The sequence below is a fragment of the Cebus imitator genome, unplaced genomic scaffold (genome assembly GCF_001604975.1).
Source record: "Cebus imitator isolate Cc_AM_T3 unplaced genomic scaffold, Cebus_imitator-1.0 Scaffold260, whole genome shotgun sequence".
Classification (NCBI taxonomy): Eukaryota; Metazoa; Chordata; class Mammalia; order Primates; family Cebidae; genus Cebus; species Cebus imitator.
Genome location: NW_016107575.1, coordinates 2,820,248 through 2,843,584, shown reverse-complemented (window position 1 = coordinate 2,843,584; position 23,337 = coordinate 2,820,248). Strand labels below are relative to the sequence as shown.

General features: G+C 37.4%; 1 protein-coding gene across 2 annotated transcripts in view; it reads right to left on the bottom strand.

The window, feature by feature from the left end:
• AGK (acylglycerol kinase) overlaps window positions 1-23,337 on the bottom strand; it is a 105,233-nt gene that overhangs the window by 20,961 nt on the left and 60,935 nt on the right. For both annotated transcript variants that reach the window (XM_017499765.2, XM_037728269.1), the window contains exons 7-11: window positions 20,933-20,965; window positions 19,548-19,642; window positions 17,079-17,082; window positions 10,029-10,094; window positions 2,773-2,852 (exon numbers count right to left, since the gene is read on the bottom strand). In XM_017499765.2, the coding sequence (XP_017355254.1) occupies window positions 2,773-2,852; window positions 10,029-10,094; window positions 17,079-17,082; window positions 19,548-19,642; window positions 20,933-20,965 (278 nt within the window). The remainder of the gene's footprint in view (window positions 1-2,772; window positions 2,853-10,028; window positions 10,095-17,078; window positions 17,083-19,547; window positions 19,643-20,932; window positions 20,966-23,337) is intronic.

Below are 23,337 nucleotides of genomic sequence, written 5' to 3'. Positions count from 1 at the left end.
CTACATTGCTTATAACACTTAATACAATGCCTACACATCACTTGATTTTCATGGATTCAACACAGTACTTGGCGTGCTGCAAATTCAAGTTTTGCTTTTTGTAACTGTGGAATTTTTTCCCCAAATATTTGCTAGCTGCATTTGTTTGTATCTGTGGATACAATGGGCTAACTATACCTTCAAACGAGCAATGAGTAAAGGATGATAAAGCCACACCAAGATACAAACGCCGCATGCTCTGATGTGCTGATCCCAAGCTAAATGACTAGATCCTGTACACCATGTCCTCACACACGCAAATGCACATACACACACTCAGTTAAATGTGTAAACCAGCATGTCTTCACATTATTATTTTACACAGCTTTAAAACGGCAAATGTTAAATCTGGGAATAAAGAGAATCTATTGCATATTGCTAAATACATAAAAGCTACTGGAGAGAGAAAGACGCCTAATTGGAATTAGCAAATGGCACAAAGTAGATTCTTCTCTTAAAATTTGTCTCTGTTAACAAATCACTCAACATTAACTGCTCTCTATTGATTCTGATCATATACCTTTATTTAGCACCTACTATGAATATGGAGGAAACAGAAGAAATCTAAAGTATAAATTTCCTTTGAGAGCCTATGATTTGAGAAAATAAGGCCCAAATAAGTAAAAGAAAACAAAGAAAAGCCTAACCTGATCACTACTTATTGGTAAGGGGAATCAAAAGGAGACAAAAAATCATTAAGGGTCTAAAATCATTGGAGAAGCCATGCTTATAAAATGAAGGGCACAGAATAAAGTCAGGGCACAAAACTTAGAGTATGGGAAATAGGATAACAGCCAGAGAAAGAGGGAAAAGCTTAGAAGTAAAGATGCATAATTGCATAATTAGGGGTGATGACAGAGAAGTTGGGCCTGGAATACCAGAAAAAGAGCTTAGATGTAATCCAAGAGGGAAAGCAGAAACTTTCTAAATGATTATTCAGGCTAATATTGTGCTACTACTAATGAGGACCTTGATCATCTGATTTTTTATTATTTTTTTTTAATTTATATTTTGCTGCTTTTCCTAGTTAGCCAAGTAGAAGATCATCTCAACTCAGGCAATCACCTTGTAAATTTTCCTCAGTTTCCTTCATCTCTAGCAATAGTAAAATTTGCCGCCGGGCGCGGTGGCTCAAGCCTGTAATCCCAGCACTTTGGGAGGCCGAGGCGGGTGGATCACGAGGTCAAGAGATCGAGACCATCCTGGTCAACATGGTGAAACCCCGTCTCTACTAAAAATACAAAAAATTAGCTGGGCATGGTGGTGCGTGCCTGTAATCCCGGCTACTCAGGAGGCTGAGGCAGGAGAATTGCCTGAACCCAGGAGGCGGAGGTTGCGGTGAGCCGAGATCACGCCATTGCACTCCAGCCTGGGTAACATGAGTGAAACTCCGTCTCAAAAAAAAAAAAAAATTTGCCACTGTCCTTGTAGTCTTCCTACAGCCAGCTAGGAAATGACTTCTCCTATCTCTACATTGCTTTCTTAATACAAAGAGCAACGCTGTGAATGGGCCTAGCCAAGGTAGTACGTAATAACAATCGGAATTTTAAAATTCTTTGTTCAGAAACCAATCGAGATATGGGGCAAGTATATAAAATAGTCTGAAAAGCGTTGACCTGTATTGTGTTTTATTGCTGCTTAACACAGTTTGGAAAGCAACTTGTCCTAACCAGACTTTTTTAGGGAAAGCTAAGCAGTTCCTCTTGGTGAGCTGCTGGAATCTGAGATATCAGTTCAAACCCAAGGTAACTGTGGAATCCCATAATCATGGCACACTTGCAAATAAAAAGATGTGAAATACTTAAGAATGCAGTGTATAATATAACATGGTAATATCTCTCTTTTGACATTCCACTGTCAGGAATTTCATTAGTAAGAATAAAAAGTGAACAAAGTGAAAGGAATTTCTGTTAAAGCTGGCCTATGAAGTGAAAGAGCAGTTTCTTGAGAGCTACATGTGAGATCAGTCACAATTCATTTAAACCATACTCAAACTGTAAGCCCTCAACTTTAAGAAAAGGTAAAGAGAAAATACCACCCACTAGGTATGAAGCGAATCTCATGCGGTGTCCCCTTCAGTCCTCCTCAGCAAGCCCTTGCCTACTTTACCTCTCCACAGCAACTGGAACATGACACACCCTCTCTCCAAGACAAGACTTTCATTGTGCACAATGGATTCTCCAAAAATAAGTCAATTCTCATGAAAAGCCAGTGCCGGCCCTCTAATCAGCTCCTCAACAGGCCGGTTTCTCCCGTCTCACAGCACAGCCAGGCGCCGCCTTTATTTCTTCTCTAAGAGCAGCAGCCTGTGGTCTCCCAATTTGTGAGGCCTTCACAAAAACGCCTCTCAGGAAAGTCATCTGATTGCAACAGCTCCGTAAGGCTGTAGCCCAGGCAGTGCCTTCCACTTGGTACCCAGCTAAGCAGCTGCAGACTGACATGCAATCCAGTTCTCCCTGTACCCTAGCTTGAGCCTAACCTATGCTCCACCACTGTGTCTAAAAATAGAGACCACTGCCCAGCTACTGTCGAGGAAACTGCAACTTTCCCCAGCCTTTCTGCATATGGGACATAAACCTCTACCTGACTGTTCCTATCTCCATTATTCACACATAGTTCAACCTCCAGGCCCCCAATTTTATTCCCAGATCACTGTGAGTTAAAACCTGAAAGGCAGGGACAGAATAAGATTTTTTTTAAAAAACGTCAAACATTGATATAGTAATCCTTTACTTGCTAACTTTGACGCCAGCATCTCTGAAGGATCCCCATCGAAGGCCGGTCATTGCAAACACGGGCTGTTCCTTTTCACCCTGGAAGTTAAATACATTTCATTTAAATTCATGATTACAATCACTCACTGGGAATTCTTTACATGTAAGTACTCAGCAAATGTTCATGACCTACTTTTCATCAAACCAAAATTCTAAAAAAGTATGCTCAAACTTTAAAGATATTAACCCTGTGAGTGTTCAGTAAAAATACTGACATAAGTCACACTGTAATATGAAGCTAATTTTTTTTTTTTTTTTTTTTCTGAGACAGAGTCTTGCTCTGTCGCCCAGTCTTGCTCTGCGCTCTGCAGCGCAGTGGCGCAGTCTCAGCTCACTGCAACCTTCGCCTCCCGGGTTCAAGTGATCCTTCAGCCTCAGCCTCCTGAGTAGCTGGGACTACAGGCGCGTGCCACTATGCCTGGCTAATTTTTGTATTTTTAGTAGAGACGGGGTTTCACCATGTTGGCCAGGATGGTCTCAATCTCTTGACCTCGTGATCCGCCCACCTCAGCCTCCCAAAGTGCTGGGATTACAGGTGTGAGCCGCCACGCCCGGCTTATAAAGCTAATTTTTACATATTAGGTTTCATGAATCTGCTGGCAGGGGAACATACTGTCATACTTTGGAGTGTACATTAGGGAGAACCTAATTGTGTTGCTTCAGGTCAGCTAAAATTTCTTTTCTTTCATGTACTTGTCCAAGGCAAAGATAATATAAGCCTGCATTCTCCTAATAGGATCAGGAGCTCTCGAGTCAGATCAGAATCCTGGTACTCTAGAATGTTTCACCTGAATATCTGAAAATACAGTCAAAAATGTGTTACAAAAAGTCAAAAAGTGATTTGGATTTAGTCCAATGTTTTATGGCCAAATATTGCATATTTTAATCAGTGAGTTTCTAATACATCAGTGAATTAAGCAATATAGAGAAAAAATATACAATACAGCCAATGTCCCTAAGAGTTTATGCTCCACACTGAACCTTCCTTAAAACTGATAATCTAGGTACCAGGATTCTAAATGGAATTTTTCCTGTAGCTCAGAATTTCATCTAAAGTCTAAGAGCTGAAAACTGACAGGCACCTAGGCCCCTCGCCCCCGTCCCCCAGTTTAAAGAGAGCTACCAAATACTACATAAGACTCCACAGAAGTTGCTAAAAGCGGCCAGAACCATCTTGATTCCCACCACAGCCAGTGCAAGCAGAAGAGTAGCAACTGGAGGCAAATCCTTGGCAGTTCAAGTCGCTGCCTGGAGAAAGCATGCAGTCTTCTCTGCAAGGGAAAGAGTGCTTCCCTCAGTACCACCTTCACTCCTGTTTCACTACACCAAAAGCAAGTCATCTGCTTTGGAATGATGAGAATCGAGAAATTTCTAGGAGAATCAAACACAATAAGAGACGCCTGCAAGGAAAGGACACTGGCCTCTCATCCCTTTATCTAGCATCTGCTCATGCAGTAGACTTGCATTTTCACTCTCTGTACCTGCTCTACCAAGGGACAAAGGAACCACAGAGAAATGGCAGAGAAAAAAGGAGACGGTGCAGCAACTCACTGGCTGGTACAGCAAGGACATAGTAGTTTTCTGGGTGCCTAGTGGAGATTGGGGAATATAGCAGGGCTTTGAGTCATCTTGACAGTACTCCATCTGAGATCCTACCCCAGGGGTGATAGTACCCAAGCAGTCAGAGGCTGTGGTGAGAGCCAAGCCTGGATGTTCTCTACAGGAAGCTGAAAGAAGTGGAGCTAGAACAGACCTCTAACATCAGAAAACTATGTATGCCGTGGGGAGGAAGCCCAAAGAATTCACACTTGAACCCATAAGACATCCAGCACAGTTACATCAGCAACCAAGAGGGAACTATAATGCTGCCCGGTAAGGGAAAAGATTTTTCTCTAATCCTTTCTCTATGTACCAACAATGAAGGAGGTAGAAATAGTAGGAAGCAGAGAGAGTGGAATGAAAAAATAGCCCAAAGACATTGATGGGAAGGAGGACTGCTTATTAATATAAGAAGGTGATGGAGGATATCAATGATACAGTAACATTTGAACAGAGACTTGAGGTACATAAGAAATCCAAAGGAGGCCAGGGAGGTCACAGGGACTGGACTGTGCTTGGCCTTGAAGGCCTTTGAATGACTTCGGTGTTACTCAGAGATGGGAAGCTGTTGAAGGGCTCTGGGCAGAGAAGCGCCGTGCTCTAACTCCTGACCATACACTGGCTGTTGTGCTGACCACAGACTGTAGGGAGGCAAGGGCAGAGGTAATAAGAGCTAGAGGACTCCTGCAATGATCCAGACAAAAGATGAAGGCAGCTGGAACCAGAGTTCCAGAATAGAGGCAAGAAAGAAAGCTTGATTCTGGACATATTTTGGAGATAGAAACAATATGATTTCTTGACTGACTGGGGGAGTCAAATATGACTCCGGAATTTTGGGGTTTAATAAGTGACGATTTTATCAAAGTATAAGTGATCATTTAAAGACTGTATTATTTTTGGCTGGGTGTGGTGGCTTACGCCTGTAATCCCAGCACTTTGGGAAGCTGAGGCGGGTGGATCACTAAGTCAGGAGTTCAAGACCATAGTGGCCAACACAGTGAAACCCTGTCTCTACTAAAAAAAAAAATACAAAAGTTAGCTGGGCATGGCGGCTCATGCCTGTAATCCCAGCCACTTGGGAGGCTGAGGTAGGAGAATGCTTGAACTGGGACCTGGAGGTTGCAGTGAGCCGAGATTTTGCCACTGCACTCCAGCCTACGCTACAGAGCAAGACTCCATCTCAAAAAAATAAAATAAATAAAGACTGTATTATTTCTTAGGAATGTTACATGCTGATCACTAAAGATTTATAAAACGGTATAATAACATAGAACAATTATTTTGAAGTAAGAATCCTCACAGAATAACTAAGCGATCCTAGGCAGGTCACTTAACTTATGAACATTGGCTTCTGCCTCTGAAATCAGGGTCATCTTTTGCTTAAAACTAAAACTTCTCTACATTATCTCCTATGAGTGTATAAAGGGCTATCACCACTGTATCCTCCCCTGCTAGCAGTGAGTGGCCAATAATAAATAGAATTTATAATCAATAAATATAATTTTAAAATTGCTATTTTTAATCATAAAATGAGGTGACAGGATAACCTCATAAAGCTTTTATATGAGCCAAAAATATCCCTACTCTCACTGGAATTTCACAAACATCACCTCTTATGTATCTGAAGACAGATAAGTTTTTACTCATCCGCTCAATATTGCTGGAACCCCTACTCAGCTAGCATGGCGCTGGGAGTTGAGGACGCTCAGGGGAACAGGCTAACATGCTCCCTGCCTCGAAGTGCTTACATTCCCTGCCTAGCCTTTATGCTCTCCAAGCTAAATGTCTAGTCTTTCCATTGTTCTGCTTGATTTTACAGCCTCATTACCTTGTTTACTCAACCCCCTCTGTTGTTTGCCCCTCTTAATTCTGTCATCTAGAACTGAATCTCAGTGTTGTCTAAATTAAATCCCACTTAATGCCTTCACCTTAACAAAACTGCTAAGTAAGTATAATAGTGTGGTAAGTTTTTATACACCAGGCTTCTGATTTACATTGAGATACCTAGAGTATTAGGGAAGTAGGTACAACTGTACAATGGGTGGGAGGAGCTAAGGAGATGGATGGTCAAGGAAAACATAATATAAATTTTAAAATAAAACACGAGTTATTTTTAATTGATAAATCACACTTGTATATGTTTATGGGGTACAATGTGATTTACATGTGTATGAAATGTGGGATGTTTAAATCAAGCTAATTAAATATTCATCACCTAATATACTTATCCTTTTTTGTGGATAAGTAAATTAGGTGATGAATTTTTTTTTTTGAGACATTTGAAGTTTATTCTCTTAGTCATGTTAAAATATACATTATTATCTACTATAGTCACTCTGCTATGCAATAGATCTCAAAACTTAATCCTGCTATCTAACTGCAACTTTGTACTATTTGGCCAGCATTTAAAAAACAAGGTACCCAGATTAGGGGAGGTTGGAAAGCACTGGAAAGAAGAGAAAGGAGAGAAGAAAGTGATTCTAGCCTAAGGGAGAGAAACAGCAGTATGTGTCTATAGCATTGCCTCGAATGTCATAACATGTTAACAAGCGTTATGTCTGAAGATGCTGCTGCTACTGCTGCTGATGATGACAGAAGATTCCATGGTGAAAAAAACTGGAAAATATCAAACTTACTTGGTTTGAAGCAAGTTATGTTTACTGCAGTTCTTAGAGTCTTTAGTATGTTAATGGACATTACATATTTCCAAAAGAGGAAGCACAATATACAGCCTTCCTGAGATGTTAATTGTGCAACCCTTCTCTGGGAGCACATTTTTGTGTAATTAATGTTTCTTGATAAATGCTATTGTAAAGCATGTAGTATAGGCAAGAGGTGCTGAGATAAGTACTTGAGGCTTGCTGGCTGATCCTCTAACCCTGTTTTCTCTTTCTTCATCTCGGGGGAAGAATTTTAGGAATATTCTGTTAGAATTAAATAAAAAGCCTTGTCACTTCAAAGTTCCACTGATGTGGAATGCTATGTCCTAGCAAAAGGTGGGAATGGCTGTGGACAACAGGAAATGAACAATCACCGCAGAATATGTGTGAGCAGATCTAGAAAATAATTAGTATTCCGGATAGGCATAGGACTGTCAAGATTCAGAAGAGCCCTGAGGACCAGTCATGGAGAGACTAGTCCCTGTTGGGGTATAGATGAACACAGAAAAAATAAGCAAGGTCAGATGACAGACAAAGTAGAAGCCAATAACAGACAAAATACCACTGTATCTTAACCCACTGAAAGTCTGGGTAGGTGGTCAGATTATGAGATAGATGGGTCGGTAAACAAAACAAACAAAGAAAGACAAGCACACGGCCAGATCTTCACAGCAAAGGAGATGTGCTGCCCCAATTCACAGATTCCCTAGAAAGAGTAAATCCCTGGGAGAAAATCACCTAGGGTTTATGGGAGAAAAAACTGAGTAAGCTGGATGAAATAAACATGTAAAGAACACTGAAAAGAAAGCAAGTCCTATAAATCAGATAGATGCCTAATCTAGAAATTTCAGAGATTCTAGATAAACAGGAAGAAAGAAAGTAGAAGGTGCTCTAAAGGAGTTCTGAAGCAGCTTCAAGCATCATCTTAAGAGTATGAGCAGAGCCAGGGTCTAAAAAGGAGTCCATGTAATTAGCCAGGAATGACAAATAGGGAAAAGGGAAAGGTTCTAACTCCCCATGAACTCCTCTCCATGCCTTATTTGGTTCTGTGTTGGTAGGGTCTTAAAGAGTCTAGTTGAAAAAACAAAAAGAAAAAGCTAGAAAGAATTCCATAAACCTCCCCAGTAACTACTCTAAAGTCAAGTATCAGGCATTACAGGTGTCTGTTTATATGGGAAAAACTGCCCTTCAAAAATGACGGAATGGTGACAACTATGATGCCACCTGGACACAGCAGTTAAGTGAAAAACCAACAGACCATGAGAAGGAAAATCTAAATTCTAGTTACATCTCCAGCACGACTAGTCATAATCAAAGGATTCTTTTTTTCCCTAACCTGTCAAATGAAGATACAAATCTCACCTTGACTTCCTCACCGAGTAGGAGATTCAAGTGAAATGTGAACACAGATTGAACAATGTAAAAAGCTAAAGATAAGGCATTATTATTGTTTCCAAGGACATTTTTTTTTTTTTTTATCTTTGGAGAATCTTCAGACATATGTTTAATGGGCTTTGGGTTGTTCTTTAAATAAGAAAAATGTGGTATCAGGCTTTATCTATAATGCTTGTAGTACAAGGCTCTGTCTATACTCTTTTTCCCTATATTCTGAAATTAATTTTCAGAAATAAAGGAAAAAATAGAAAATGTATCCAACTTAGCTGGGTTCCTCAGAAACCAGAGCAGAGACTGAGTACCACGTTTTCTAAGAACTGATTTTTAAAGTTTTCTGCTTCCTGGGTCGTGTCATCAATATACAAAGCCTGTGGTAAATTTGACACTGGTTTCATCAACTCACAAAGTCAGTATATTTCAAAGAAAAACATAAAGGAGACAAGAGACATTTAAATATAAGCACAGCAAGAATTTCCAGTTAAATCTCAGATACTCTGGGATGCATTACTTCTAACACATATATAAGAAAGAATAAATCACTCAGTTGTTAAGAGATGTATCCTGCTGCACCTCCTTTGGTGATAACAGTATTTTAAGTAATATCTTCATAGATACCAATCTGTATAGTACCCTTCCTAGGCTGAAATTTCAGCATAGCCATCCTATTTTGTGAAAACAAGTTAGCTTTATTATATGCTAAAAGATCAAGTGCAATTTAAATCACTTTCATTATGACCAACGACTTCGTGGTGAAGAGTCCACACATCAGTGCATGAAGAAGAAAGGAAAATAAAATCCATGGGGCCCCAAAACAATTACAACAGTAACAGCAAAGATCACTGATCACAGATCATCATAACAATATAGTAATGATAAAAAAAGTTTGAGATATTGTGAGGATTACCAAAATGTGGCACAGAATCAAGAAGTGAGCACATGTTGTTGGAAAAATGACACCGGTAGACTTGCTTGGGGCATGGTTGCCACAAACGTTCAAAAAGCACAATATCTGTGAAATGCAATAAATCGAAGTATAATAAAACGAGGTACGTCTGTATAACAAAGAGGCTAAAGATAAGGTCTAAAACCCATCAGTCAAAAAGTAGTTAAAATTAGCCAGTTGTGGTGGTGGCTGTCTGTAATTTCAGCTACTTGGGAGGCTGAGGCAGGAGAATTGCTTAAACCTGGGAGACAGAGGCTGCAGTGAGCTGAGATCGTGCCACTGCACTCCAGCCTGGGTGACAGACAGTGACCCCTTCTCAAAAAAAGAAAAAAAAAAAAATAGGTATACTTTACTGAACTGTACACTTAAAAAATGACTACACTGGTAAATATTGTTTTTAGCCACATTTTTAACATAGGAGCAAAAGCATATTAATTAGCGATAACTAGAATTAATGGGTAAAATTATTTTCTCTGGGGAGTAATACTTGGGGTAGGAATGGAGGAGCAACTATTTTTTTTCATTATAACCTCATTTGAACTGCTACATTTGATTTTCTTTAACATGTAAGTGTGAATTACTTTCACAATTTTTTCAATATGTAAAGAAAAGATTTACCTTGATCTGCAAGACATCAAGTGGAACGGTCTCTCCTTTCACAATGGCAAGCGTGGCATCAGTAATGATCACACTGTGAAAAACAGGCAACACCCCCCGCAATACTGCCACACGCACTCAAAGCACACACTCAAACACAGTCTCTCTCTCTCTCTTTCCTGCTCAAAGTACTAGTAGCTGATCAGAGCAGAACAAAGTAGTATAAAGAATTACTGACACGAATACAGTGAAAGGCTCTGACAGGGACTCAAAGAGAAAGCTTTGGCTAGAAGAAGTTCATACAAGGCACTGATCATTTATTCATTTAACATTTACTGAGTCTCTGTGTTGTACCTGACTCCTATTTACCATTGGAAAATATGATACTTAAATAATAATAACATTTTTTATTCATTGTAAGAAATTCAGGCATTTGCAAAAACAATATTCTTGCTCTAGAGCCAGAAGGGTAACTAAAGGGCAAGGTTTATTGTAGTTATCTTAGCAAAATATAATCCAGAATCTGAGACATATTTCTCTTATTTTCCAGGACTGCTAGGCTGCACTTCGTTTTAATTGCTGAATCTTTTTAACACAGACTGTTCTTACCTCTACATTCTGATAGTCATTTGGAAGTCTATAGCTTAAAAAATATATTCATCAAAAGGCATGTACTATTGACATCTATGTAGCACATGTGAAACTATGCCAGGCTTGGAAGCAGTTCTAGAGTTTGTAATTTATTAGATCCAAGGTTAGACACACATAAATATACAATAGATAGTCCATAAAAGAAATTTTAAATCAGCAAATGGCTACACAGTAAGACATGCTGTCTCTTGGAGCAGAGAAAATGAGTACACCCACACCACACGCTTCCTTGCCCAGTGTGCCCACCCCTCCTGGGAACAGTCTGCAGTCTCTGTACATGGCTGGCTAGTCTCTTCCTTCAGATCTGAGCTGAACTATCACCACCTCAGAGACCTATCCCAGCCAGCCTAGAGGTATGTCCTTCCCTAAGCTCCATCACTGAACTGCATTCATAACTCTCCACAGTAGATAGATCGCAATTCATGATACGTATTTCTTTATTTACTTTACCATCTGTCTCCTCTGGAGATCGAAAGTTCAACAAGGTTAGTGATGATTTACACCCATTTATTGCCCAATATAAAACCTACACCTAGCACAGTGCATGGCACATAATAGGCATTTAATATTCATTGAATGCATTATTTTATTCTATAAAATTTCCAGCATATAGAAAAAGGATAGATGATTATACCATGAACCCATGCATTCCTCATCCAGCCCTCAGCAATTACCAACTCATGGCAAATCCTATTTCCTTCTATATCCCCCACTCATTGCCCCTACCCTGTATCAATTAAAGTAACCCTAGATATCTTCACACTTCATCCATAAATTATTCATTATGTATTCCAAAAGACGAAAACTTTTTTAAAAAAAGTGAAATATCATTTTCATACCTAAAATATTAAACAATTCATTTATATCAAAATATTCTTACTCAATGTTCAAATTTCCCCAATTAACTCATACGTATTTTAGTTTCTTTGTTCAAATCAGGATCCAAATAAGATGTATTAATTGCAACTGGCTTATAGGTTTCAGGTCTCTTCCAATTTATAGATTCCCTTTCCTCTTCTCTTCCATACTTGAGGAAACAGGTTGTTTATATTACTGAGTTTCTAAGGTTTGGATTTTACTGATTGTATCCCTGTGGTATTAACATGCACCTCCATTCCTTGTACTTTCTGAAAATCTTATCTAGAATAGAAAATCTGTAATGTATTTAGCCTTAAGCTTTTGGCAAAAATACTCCACATGGTGGTATGTACTTCCACCACAAGGTACTTGATATTCTGCTTGTCTCTCCTTTTGTGATGGTGGAAATGATCAATAATCACTGTCTACATGGATTAATTAATAGACTTGCAAACTGGTAATTTAAAAATTCTATTATTCCTTCCAGTTTATTATCTGGTCTGCAAAGAGAAACTTTCTTTCATTCATAATTTGGATACCCTGAAATATAGGTCATATAAGAAAGTCAGAATACTTGATTTTTAAACTTTTTAAAAATCAGTTTTCAAAATAACACATTGATTTCCTAGTATCCTCCAAAAGTGACCAGTTTTTCATTTTTATTTACCTAGTATCACTATGACCTCCTTCAGTGATTTAAAAATATTTGATATATCTTAATACATTACAGTTATTTGCCTTATTGATATTCAAATTGTCCCAAATCAATGCATTTTAATGGTGGGATACAAGGGTCAATATACAGTTAGAATGAACAATGAGAAAGAATAACCACAGAAGGTCCATATCAATGTTACTCAAACTAAGGAAAAACTAACAGCCCTTCCTTAATGCTTACTTAAGCAAGCAGAATTATCTAAGTTTGAAATAACTTCCGTAATTTTTATAAACCTTTTTTTAAGACTTCATTTTCTTAGAGCAGTCTTAGGTTCATAGCAAAATTGAGGAAGGTACAGAGATTTCCTATTTACCCCTACCCCACATATGCACAGCCTTCTCCAGTATCAACATCCCCACCAGCATGGTATATTTGTTACAACTGATGAACCTACATTCACACATCATTATCACCCAAAGTCTACAGTTTGCGACACAGGAACAGAAAACCAAACACCGCATGTTCTCACTCGTAAGTGGAGCTGAACAATGAGAACACGCGGACACAGGGTGGGGAACAGGGCCTGTTTGTGGGGTGAGTCAGGAGGATGGAGAGCATCAGGACAAACAGCTAATGCATGTAGGGCTTAATACCCAGGTGATGGGTTGATAGGTGCAGCAAACCACCATGGCACAGGTTTACCTATGTAACAAACCTGTGTGTTCTGCAAATGTATCCCAGAACTTAAATTTAAAAAGTCCATAGTTTGCACTAGGGTTCACTGTTAGTGTTGTACAATGTGTAGGTCCGGATAGATGTATAATCGTATGTACACACCATTAGAGTATCACACAGAGCATTTCCACTGCCTTAAAAATCCTCTGTGCTCCAGCTTTTCATACCTTAACCTTAACCCTGGCAACCACGAATCTTTTTATTTTCTCTATAGTTTTGCCTTTTCCAAATGTCATACAGTTAAAATTATCCAGTTTATAGCTTTTCAGACTGACTTATTTCACTTAATAACATGCATTTGAGGTATTCTCATATGATTTCATGGCTTGATACCTCAATTCTTTTTATTGTTGGATATATTCCATTGTCTGAATGTACCACACTTTATCGATCCATTCAACTACAGATTAGTTTTTCTTGTGTGAGTTTTGGCAAATTGTGTCTTTCAAGGAATTGGTCCATTTCATCTAGGTTATCAGATTTGTGGGTATGAAGTTGTTCACACTATTCCTTTACTATCTTTTTTGTGTCCATAGTATTGAAAGTGATAGCGTCTGTAGTGATGTCCTCTCTTTCATTTTTAGTATTAGTAATTTGTATCCTTTTTTTCTTAGCCTGACTAGCAGCTTATTGATTATATTGATCTTTTCAAAGAACCAGCTTTTGATTTCTTTTCTTGATTTCCTGTTTTCAATTTCATTGATTTCTGCTCTAATTTGTATTATACTCAGTCCTACACATCCGTAAGTTCTGCATTCATGGATTCAACCCACTGGATTAAAATTATTTTTTTAGACATTGTATTGTAGACTAGACTTTTTCGTGTCATTATTCCCTAAACAATACAGTACAACAATTATTTACATCATATTAGGTATTATAAGTAATTTAGAGGTGACTGAAGTGTATGGGAAGATGTGCATAGGTCACAGACAAATGTTACTTCATTTTATATTGGAAACGTGAGCATCTGTGGATTTTGGTCTCTGTGGAAGTTCCTGGGACCATACCCTTTTTCTCTTTGCTTTTTGCTTTTCAAACTTTCTATTGAGGTATCATTCAGCTCAAAGTTCCTTTCCTCAGCTATGTCAGTCTACTAGTAAGCCTATCAAAGGCATTCTACATTTCTGTTAGTATCTTTGGTTCTTTCTCAGGACTTCCATTTCTCTGCTTACAGTGCCCATCTGTTCTTGCATGATGTCTACTTTATCCATTAGACTCCTTAGTGTATTAATCATCGTTTTAATTCCCAGTCAGCTAATTCAAACATCCTTATCACATCCGCCTCTGAGGCTTGCTCTATGTCTTTGGGTCATATTTTTTGACTTTTAGTATGCCTTGTAATTGGTAGTCTGAAATGACATACTAGGTAAAAAGAACTGCTGTAAATAGGTCTTTAGTAATGTAGGGGTAATGTGTGAAGGGAGGGGAAGCAATGATTAGGTCTTAGGCTTTAATGAGCCTACGTCTCTGGACTTTGAACTTCACAAGCATTTCTCAGTTTTTTTTCTGTTCCCTTAGGTGGGACAGAATGGCTAGAGTGGGCTGGAATTGGCTTTTTCCTTTCTCCCACATGAAAGGCTAGAGCTGACTAGAATTAAGTATTCCCTTCCCCAGGCAGTTGGCCCTTGAGAATACTCCAACAGGTTAGGCTCTGGTTAACTTGTTTCTCCTGAGGACAGGCCTTGTTAAGAAGAACAGAATACTGTTGGCATATTTCAAAATGGTTCCTTTCCCCTACCAATGCCAAAAGCATAAGGCAATTTTTCTCTGATATTGTGAGCTCCTGGAGGTATATCTCATGATACTGTGGGGGGCTCCTTATGACTGTATCCCTCTCAGAGAGGGACTCCTCTCAGAGCTAATCACATTGAGCTTCAGCAATTTACCAATTACAGCTCAGGTTTTCCTACCCTGGCACTGGTTTCCAGTATGTGTCTCCTTAAGTCAAAACCCCCTGTATTTGTCTCTCCAATCTTGTGGGCAGCAGTTTGTCCTATGTCTTCCCTTCTCCTTCAGATACAAGAAGAGATGTTGAGTTTTCAGGATGTTCAACCTTTTATTGTCAGGACAGAGTGGAAACTTCCAAGCTCCTTACATGTGGAACTGGAAACTGGAAGTGTAACTTCTTTAAGTTAGATTAATTGAGGTATGATATACACACAGTAAAATTCATTCTTTTAGGTACGGTGTTTTACACATTTTGACAAATGCTGCAGTCATATAACTACCACCATGATGAATATATGTAACATTTTCAACATCCCCAAAAGTTCCTTCGTAACCTTCTGCAGCCAATCCACTCCCTGCACCTTCAGCTCCTGACAGCTACTGTGTTTTCTGTGGCTACAGTTTTGCCTTTCCCAGGATGTCACAAAACAGAATTGAAAAGTATGGAGCCTTTCCAGTTCAGCTTTTTTCTCTTAGCATGAGCTTGAGGTTCATTTACACTATTGGCTGTTATCAATATTCCATTGTATGGATGTACTGTAATTTGTTTATCCATTTACCAGTTGATGGACATTGGCATTACTTCCAGTTTTTGGCAGTTACGAATAAAGTTACTAGAAATATTCATGTATAGGTTTTTGTATGGACATATGTCCTCATTTCTTTTGGAAAAATACCTATAAGTGTGACTGCTGCTCATATGGTAAGTATATGTTTAATTTTATAAGAAAGTGCCAAACCATTTTCTAAAGTGACTACCATTTTGTATTTGCACCAATGATACCTGAGAGTTTCAGTTGCTGCATGTATTTCTCAGGTTTTTGTTTGCTTTTTTTTTTCTTGTTTATGCTATCCTAATAGATGTGTAGTGGCATCTCATGGTAGATTTAATTTGCATTTCCCTAATGTCTAAAGATTTTCTTCTAGAAGCTTTACACTTATGTTTTATATACAGGTTTACAATCCATTGTGTGCTAATTTTCATATATAGTGTGAGGTATGGGTTGAAGTCTAATTTTTGTATATATTCAATTGTTCCAGTACTATTTGTTGAAAAAACTGTCTTTTCTATTACACATTGAATGGCTTTGGTGCCCTTGTTGAAAAATCAATTGTCCATATGTGTGTGGGTCTAATTCTGGATTCTTTCTTCTACTGATTTATGTCTCTTGTTTTGCCAACACCACATTGTTTTGATTACTGTAGCTTTAGGATAAGTTTTGGAATTAGATACAGTAAATCCTTAAACTTTGTTCTTTTTCAAAATTATTTTGGTTATTCTACTTCTTTTATTTTTCTACATAAATTTTAGATTCAATTTGTCAATTTCTACAAAAAGCCTTATGAAATATTGATTGGGATTGTATTGAATTTATATATCAGTTTGGAGAGACTGACATCTCAGTACTGAGCTTTGCAATCCATGAACACAGAAGTATCTACTTAGGTCTTCTTGATTTCTCTCTTCAGTGATTTGTAGTTTCCATCATATAAATCTTACACATATTTTGTTAAATTTATCTGTAAGTATTTCATGTTTTTTTGTAAAGGCATATCAATGTTAGTTTCCTATTGCCTCTATTGTTACATAGCTATATTTTGGAAAAATAAATCTGGTAATTATGATTAATAAAGTAAAATAATTATTTTGTCTAGAGTTTAAGTGCAATTACAAGTAGAAATCATTTAGAAAGTACTTTAATTTCCATTCAAAAAAGGGCAGTTTCTAATCAAATAGGGCCCCTCCTAATCTATTCTGCTATGTGCAGACCTGGTTGATACTGTGAATTTTATAGAAATTGTTGCCATCCCATGGTAACTGATTTGAATAACTATAAAACATTCTTTCATTTTTTTAAACAACAACAAAAAAAATTTCCAGGTGAAGCAGTTAGCAATAGAACAGAGGCTTATCTGTTTTGATTTATATTTGTTTTACTTATAGAATCTAGAATCAGTAATTGTAGTCAACGTATTTGTTATTTACTGTTTGTCCCCCAAATGAATTTTTAATAAAATGAATAAAGTCTTCACTGTATCAGATACTTTACTATGCATAATTTCACTTACCTAACTAGACCTATTTTAGCTTTTTAACAATCTTCTGAAGTAAGTACTACTAGTGTGCATTTGATAAACACAGGTAAGAAAACTGAAGTTCAGAGAGACTGAACAAAATTACCAAGAGGACAGAGCTAGCATGTTACAAAATGAAACGCATGTCTCCAAATGTGTGCTATCTTAACCTGTAAGGCTGCTTTGGAGGTATCAAATGGGTATCAATGGACTCCCAAAGAAAAAGTCCACATTTAAAATCTGGGTGCTCTATAGCCCTTCCCATCAGTGTCGTCAGGACTAAATGTAAACACAGGAATCAAATCCACCTAAACCAGTGTTTCTAACAAAGGTCAGTACAACTTAAGATACTTAAATATCCCAAGATATATACATTGACTCAAATGCTTGGATTAAACTCTCAGTTCCCTAATAACCAAGTTGAAACTATTATACTTTCTCATGTTTCTCTATCACCTCATTTGACCATTTTTTCTCTCCAATATAGATACTACTTGGGAAGGAGGTAGCAGTGTAGAATATGAGTTTTAGTTTAGGAGAAAGTAAGTAGCATGCTCACAAGTTTAAGGTCATTTGATATGAATATATAAACTCTGAAAAAAGCTATCAGAAAGGATCCTAAAGCACTGTACTTACTCTGAACAGTATTTAACACATTGAGAGATTTAGTAAATGCCTTTGAAAGGCTGACCTTAAAAAAACAAATTAAAAAAACTGTTGTAACTCAGAAAGTCTTTTTACATCATATTTTTTTTCCTAAATTGCTTGGCAGAAGACAGCTAAAATTGCAACCTGTAATTCATCATTCTCCTGCCAATAACTAAAAGTTCTAAATAAAGCAGCACTGTAGCATGGAACAGCACTTTTAGGATTATTTACTTGCAGCATTCCAAATTCAAAATTCTTTTTTCCTGTGTAGTAACTATGGTACAACAAATCTTGACAGCAGTGCAAAAAGCAAAGCCCCGTTCTTTTTAAATAGCCTTAGGCATCTCCCATGTTATGAGGCCTACAGAATTCTGAACTCAGGACAGACTTACTTGATTACCTAAGAGCCCTGGGGTATGCTTATAAATTAAGTTTTATAAATTTTTAAATTATAAATAGCAGTAGCAACAACAGTAGTTTAACTACAAGGGAAAATCAGTTCCCCCCAAACTGAAGACTCTCAGACCCCGGAGGTTGCCACACTCTGTGTAAGTGAGCTTTTGGACAGGCAAGGGATTCTCCAAGGATAACGGTCTACCCCTGGGTCAACGACATATGCTATCTGAAATACTGGCTAAAGCAATTCAAAAAATCTACACTGACACAAGGGGAAAACAAGCTCTCTAATGTAACCAACAACTGAACCAGAGGATTCATTTTGGAGAAGTAAAAATGGGAGCAATTAACTGTCATTATCTACTGCCCTCCAGAAATTCTAAACTGGGGATAAAAAGTATGGCCAACTGACATGGCCTCTCCTATAATTGGGCCTCAGGATGGCTAATGAATAGCTGAATAATCCCCATTATATTAAGGTCTGAAGCATGAAAGAAGTTTGAATGAAGGTCTGATATATATCTATGTGTATGCCTAGTCTTTTGAAAAATGGACCAAGGTGCTTATTAAAAATATATATAGAACTGTTAAAAGATATACAGTTGACTCTTGAAATTACAATAGCAAAAATAAATTCACAAAAGCCAGCCTAATGAAAGAATTCCAAAGCAGAAAAAAAAATCTAAACCCAAACAAAAAAATAACTTGAGTATTATTGTTAATTCTAGAAGATCATAACCAGAAAAATCATGAGAAAATTTTCATTAAATCATGCAACAAATATTTATTTATTGACTTTCTCCAATGTGTCCCAAAGCTTACACTAACCATCAGACAGCTGATCGCTCAGCTATCTCTCCACTTATTTGGGTCTTCTTGACAGCTATTTGCTTAAAACGATGTTACTAATCACTATCAGAGCTCAAATTCAAGATTCCTATCTTCTTGAAAGAGCAAAGCTTTGTTTACATAATGCTTTCAAGAAAAAAGAATAATAATAACAATTTGCTTGACTCCCAAAAACACTGTTAGATTCACTGCAATTTAATTTAGATGTCAGGGCTATACTGCTTTCCCTGTCTACTTTGTCTACACTGCCTACCACCTTAGGTATTCCCAAAGGATGTGGCTATATTTACCTGTTTTAGCTATTTTTAATATCAAGATGATGAAGCCAAAGCTATTGGTTCAATCTTCACAAGGGACTTGCTATTTGTCATTGTGTATACTTAAAGCAAACAAATGATCAGTGCAATCTGTCTTCATTAAACAATCTTAGGATGTACAAGCACAGAAACAGTTTGGGTCAGGGATATTATCTTCACAACGGACAAAAGAATATCAAGTATTCACCTCCCTACCTGACCCGGAGACTTATTCTAAGAGTCCCACAACCCAGTCGGAAAACTTCCCAGTGAACTGAAAGGTTGAACTCTGATCTAGGTCCTTCTCTTACTTATCTGAAGTTTCAGGCTATCAAAACTCAAAACGGTTATAGCATACACAGAAATTTTTCATTCCCAGGCTTGCTCACCCACAAATGCTAATTCCCCACATTGACAACCTACTGGACTTTGTTTCCACTTTTGGCAAAGAGGGTATGACTCAAACTGCTGGTCTCTCCCAGTGGGATAAATCCAATGGGAATCTTACTGAAGGTAGCCTGCGGGGTGAGGGGGGAAGAAGAGGTAAGTTTTATTGTTATGATCAGAAAATCAGGCTTAATGGAGAAGCACAGGTGTATCCACTATGACAAATAATTGACCCTGTATCTGCCTCCCCATCTCCTTTCCCACATCCCTAGACCAGCAATCAAATACAGCTAGGTGGGCAATTTCTAACAAAGCAGGCAATGAAAACAAAATGACTCGGAATTTGGAAGAAATATTTATGTACTCATTAATGACATCTGTTTGAAAGAAATTTGGTTAAGATAATGACGGTTTTGAACATATCAGATTAATGCACTAGTACAACAGAGATAGTATTATGTTGTCACACTATTTGATAAAGTTGAAGATAAAATTCAACTAAAAATGTCTACCATTTATACAGAGATCAATGACAGGTGAAGGTGCTTTATAAACTATCTTAAGTACAAATAAGGCAAAGAGAATAAACAAGTTCAAGTAATGGATGGTACTGACATACCCGTTAACTTAATTAAATGTCACACATACAATAGATATTATAAGGTTCAAAACAATTCTGAGCACAATCTACTATTACCAAAGAGCCTGAGAAGGATCTCCTAATTATTGTATAAAAGTACGTAAAATAATGGTACAAAAACACTCATGTGCCCACAACCTAAATTTAATAAATGTTAGCATTTGCCTTTTTCTTTGTATGTTTTAAGAAATAAAATGATAGAGATAAAATGAAAGTCCCTCCTAAACCTATTCTCCTCTCTCCCTTCCCAGAGGAGACCATTATCCTGAGGCTGGTGTGATTCCTTTCCATCCACATTATTATTCTTTTGCCACATATCTAGGCATCAATTAACAATACATAGTATTGTTTTCTGAATTTTAAAACTTCACTGAAATGCATAACATACCTGGGCAACCTGCTGTTTTTATTCAATACTTTTGGGATTTAACCATGTAGATATTTATACACCTAGTTCATTCATTTTAACTGTTAGATGACTCCCACTATATGAATATAGCACAATTTATTTATTAAAAAGTTATTTGAAAAAAAGATTCCATAATAAAATTTTAAATAACCATCGTCCAGTTATTGGATGCCATCAATTACGAAACCAGAAAAGTCCCCATGTGTTAATATACGGGTTCTATGACATGGGTAGCAGTACTTTCCTTTCTAAAATTCAAGAAAGCACAACTTGTACCCATTTTAAAACATAGAAAAAAAAGTAAAAGAAGAGCAATAAAAAAGAACAGAAAAATAAAAGTTAAAACGCAATTACTCTTTCTTTAAAGCTCACCTCATCTGTTCGTCGAAGAACTCCAGTAACAACCTACAAATATAATAAAACATTATTATAAACCATATGTATTTCCTTTATAATAAAAAAACTGGATTTAATTTTCATAGACCATAAACTTATTCCTGTTTTCTTCTTAGAAACTCTCTTAAAAGATGCATTGCATCTTCAAACATATTCTCCAGTACAATCAGAACTAAATTAGATTGTATTTTTGACCTAGGATCAACAAAACAATAAAGACTAAGATAAAATAATTATTTAAAACTCCAAGTTGTATTATTAAAAATATGTTTTAAGTTCTATAAAATGGGTATAAATGTGATATATACATCAATTATACAAAAAACCCTAGTTTACTACTATGAAGTTCACATACGGGAAAAAAGCACTTTGCTACACTCAGAGAGAGTGCACTCAATCGTTCTTATTGACAAATATGAAGGATAGTATTCTTGTATAAACTGTGAAAAATATCTAAAGAAAAAAAAATTCTCCTAATTCCATCATAACCAATTATTAATCACTTGTTTATTTTTGCCATATTTCCCTCCAATCCTTTTTCTAATCAGTGCCTGTTTTCATTTTTAAATTTATTTATTTTACTTTAGGTGCATACTATATCTGGCACTTCTCCCCATGTTATCCCTCCCAACCCTCCCTTCCCTCCTCACCCACACTGTCTCTCTCCTACCCTCCCAACTGCCCCCAGTGTGTGATGCTCCTCTCCCTGAGTCCATGTGTTCTCGCTGTTCAATACCCACCTATGAATGAGAACATGTGGTGTTTGGTTTTCCGTTCTTGTGTCAATGTGCTGAGAATGATGGTTTCCAGATTCATCCAGTGCATATTTTTATATGAATGTAATTATACCAAATAGACAATTTCTTTAAAAACATTTTGTACAGTAAACCTGACCCAGGTCTTCTCCCTTCATCTTCTCCTGCCTCACTGAATTTCAGGAATAGATGGGGCTCTTGAGAGGTCTACTTCATTCTTTGTAGCCATGCTATCAATATTTTTCACACTTCATTAAAAAGCCATAAAAACAATTACAAGATCATTAGCACAGCCTTTTAAAAAGAAGCTTAGTAAGGCTCACGTAATTACTAAGTCAAACATAGGACAGTGCTCTGTCTGCTGTTAGCTTCTGATCCTTGAACACTGGTAAAACAGACAAATGGGGACAACAGGTAATCAGAAATGAGGTATGAATGTGAATTATAGTATACAGGATTGAATAATTGATCAGTGAGTGGGATCACCTGCACTGGGCTCTTTAGTGGCTTCCAATGTATAATGAATATACCAGTCTGCTGCATGAAAAAGAAGAGTACTTGCAGGGTACATACTTATTGTCCTTAATGGACCAAAGTAAGCATTAGGGTATTTTTATTAATAAATTTTATTATTTAAAAGTAGTCCTAGGTTCACAGCAAAATTGAGAGGAATACAGAGATTTCCCATGTTCCCCTGGCCTCTACATGTGAACCTTGCCCCCATTATCAACATCCTTAACCAGAGTGGCACATTTGTTACAACTGATGGATCTACATTGACACATTATTATCATCACCTAAAGTCCATAGTTTCCATTAAGGTTCACTCTTGGTGTTGTACATTCTATGGGTTTCCACCAATGCATAACACCATGTATTCACCCCTACAGTATCTTAATGAATAGTTTCACTGCCCTACCAATCCTCCGTGCTCTGCCTATTCATCCCTTTCTTCAGTGTCTGGTAACCACTGACGTTTTCACTGCCTCCATAGTTTTGCCTTCTCCAGATATCAAATAGCTGGAATCACACAGTACGTAGTCTTTTCAGAGTATCCTCTTTCACTCAGTAACATACATTTAGGTTTCCTTCATGTCTTTTCATGGCTTGATAGCTCACTTCTTTTTAGTGCTGAATAATATCTATTGTCTGAATGTACCTCACTTTACTTATTCATTCACATTCTAAAGGACATCTTGGTTGCTTCCAAGTTTTGGCAATTATGAATAAAGCTGCTACATGTGCAACTGTGTGGACACAGGATTTCAACTCCTTTTGTAAATACCAAGGAGCATGACTGCTGGACCATATGTTAAGAGTATGTTCAGTTTTGTAAGAAACCACCCAACTGTTCCAAAGTGGCTGTACCAAAGTGGCATTCCTACCAACAATCAGAGTTCCTGTTGCTCCACATCCTTGCCAGCATTTGATGTTGTCAGTGTTCTGAAATTTTGGCCACTCTAACAGGTGCATAGTGGTATCTCATTAAGAACATGTAATATTAAAACAAACACAGATGCATACATCTTAACATACATCTGAACATATATACCTCTTCCTATAAATGTAGTATAATATATATATAATGGAAAGGACATGAAAATGGATAGGTGAATCTGTATTTAT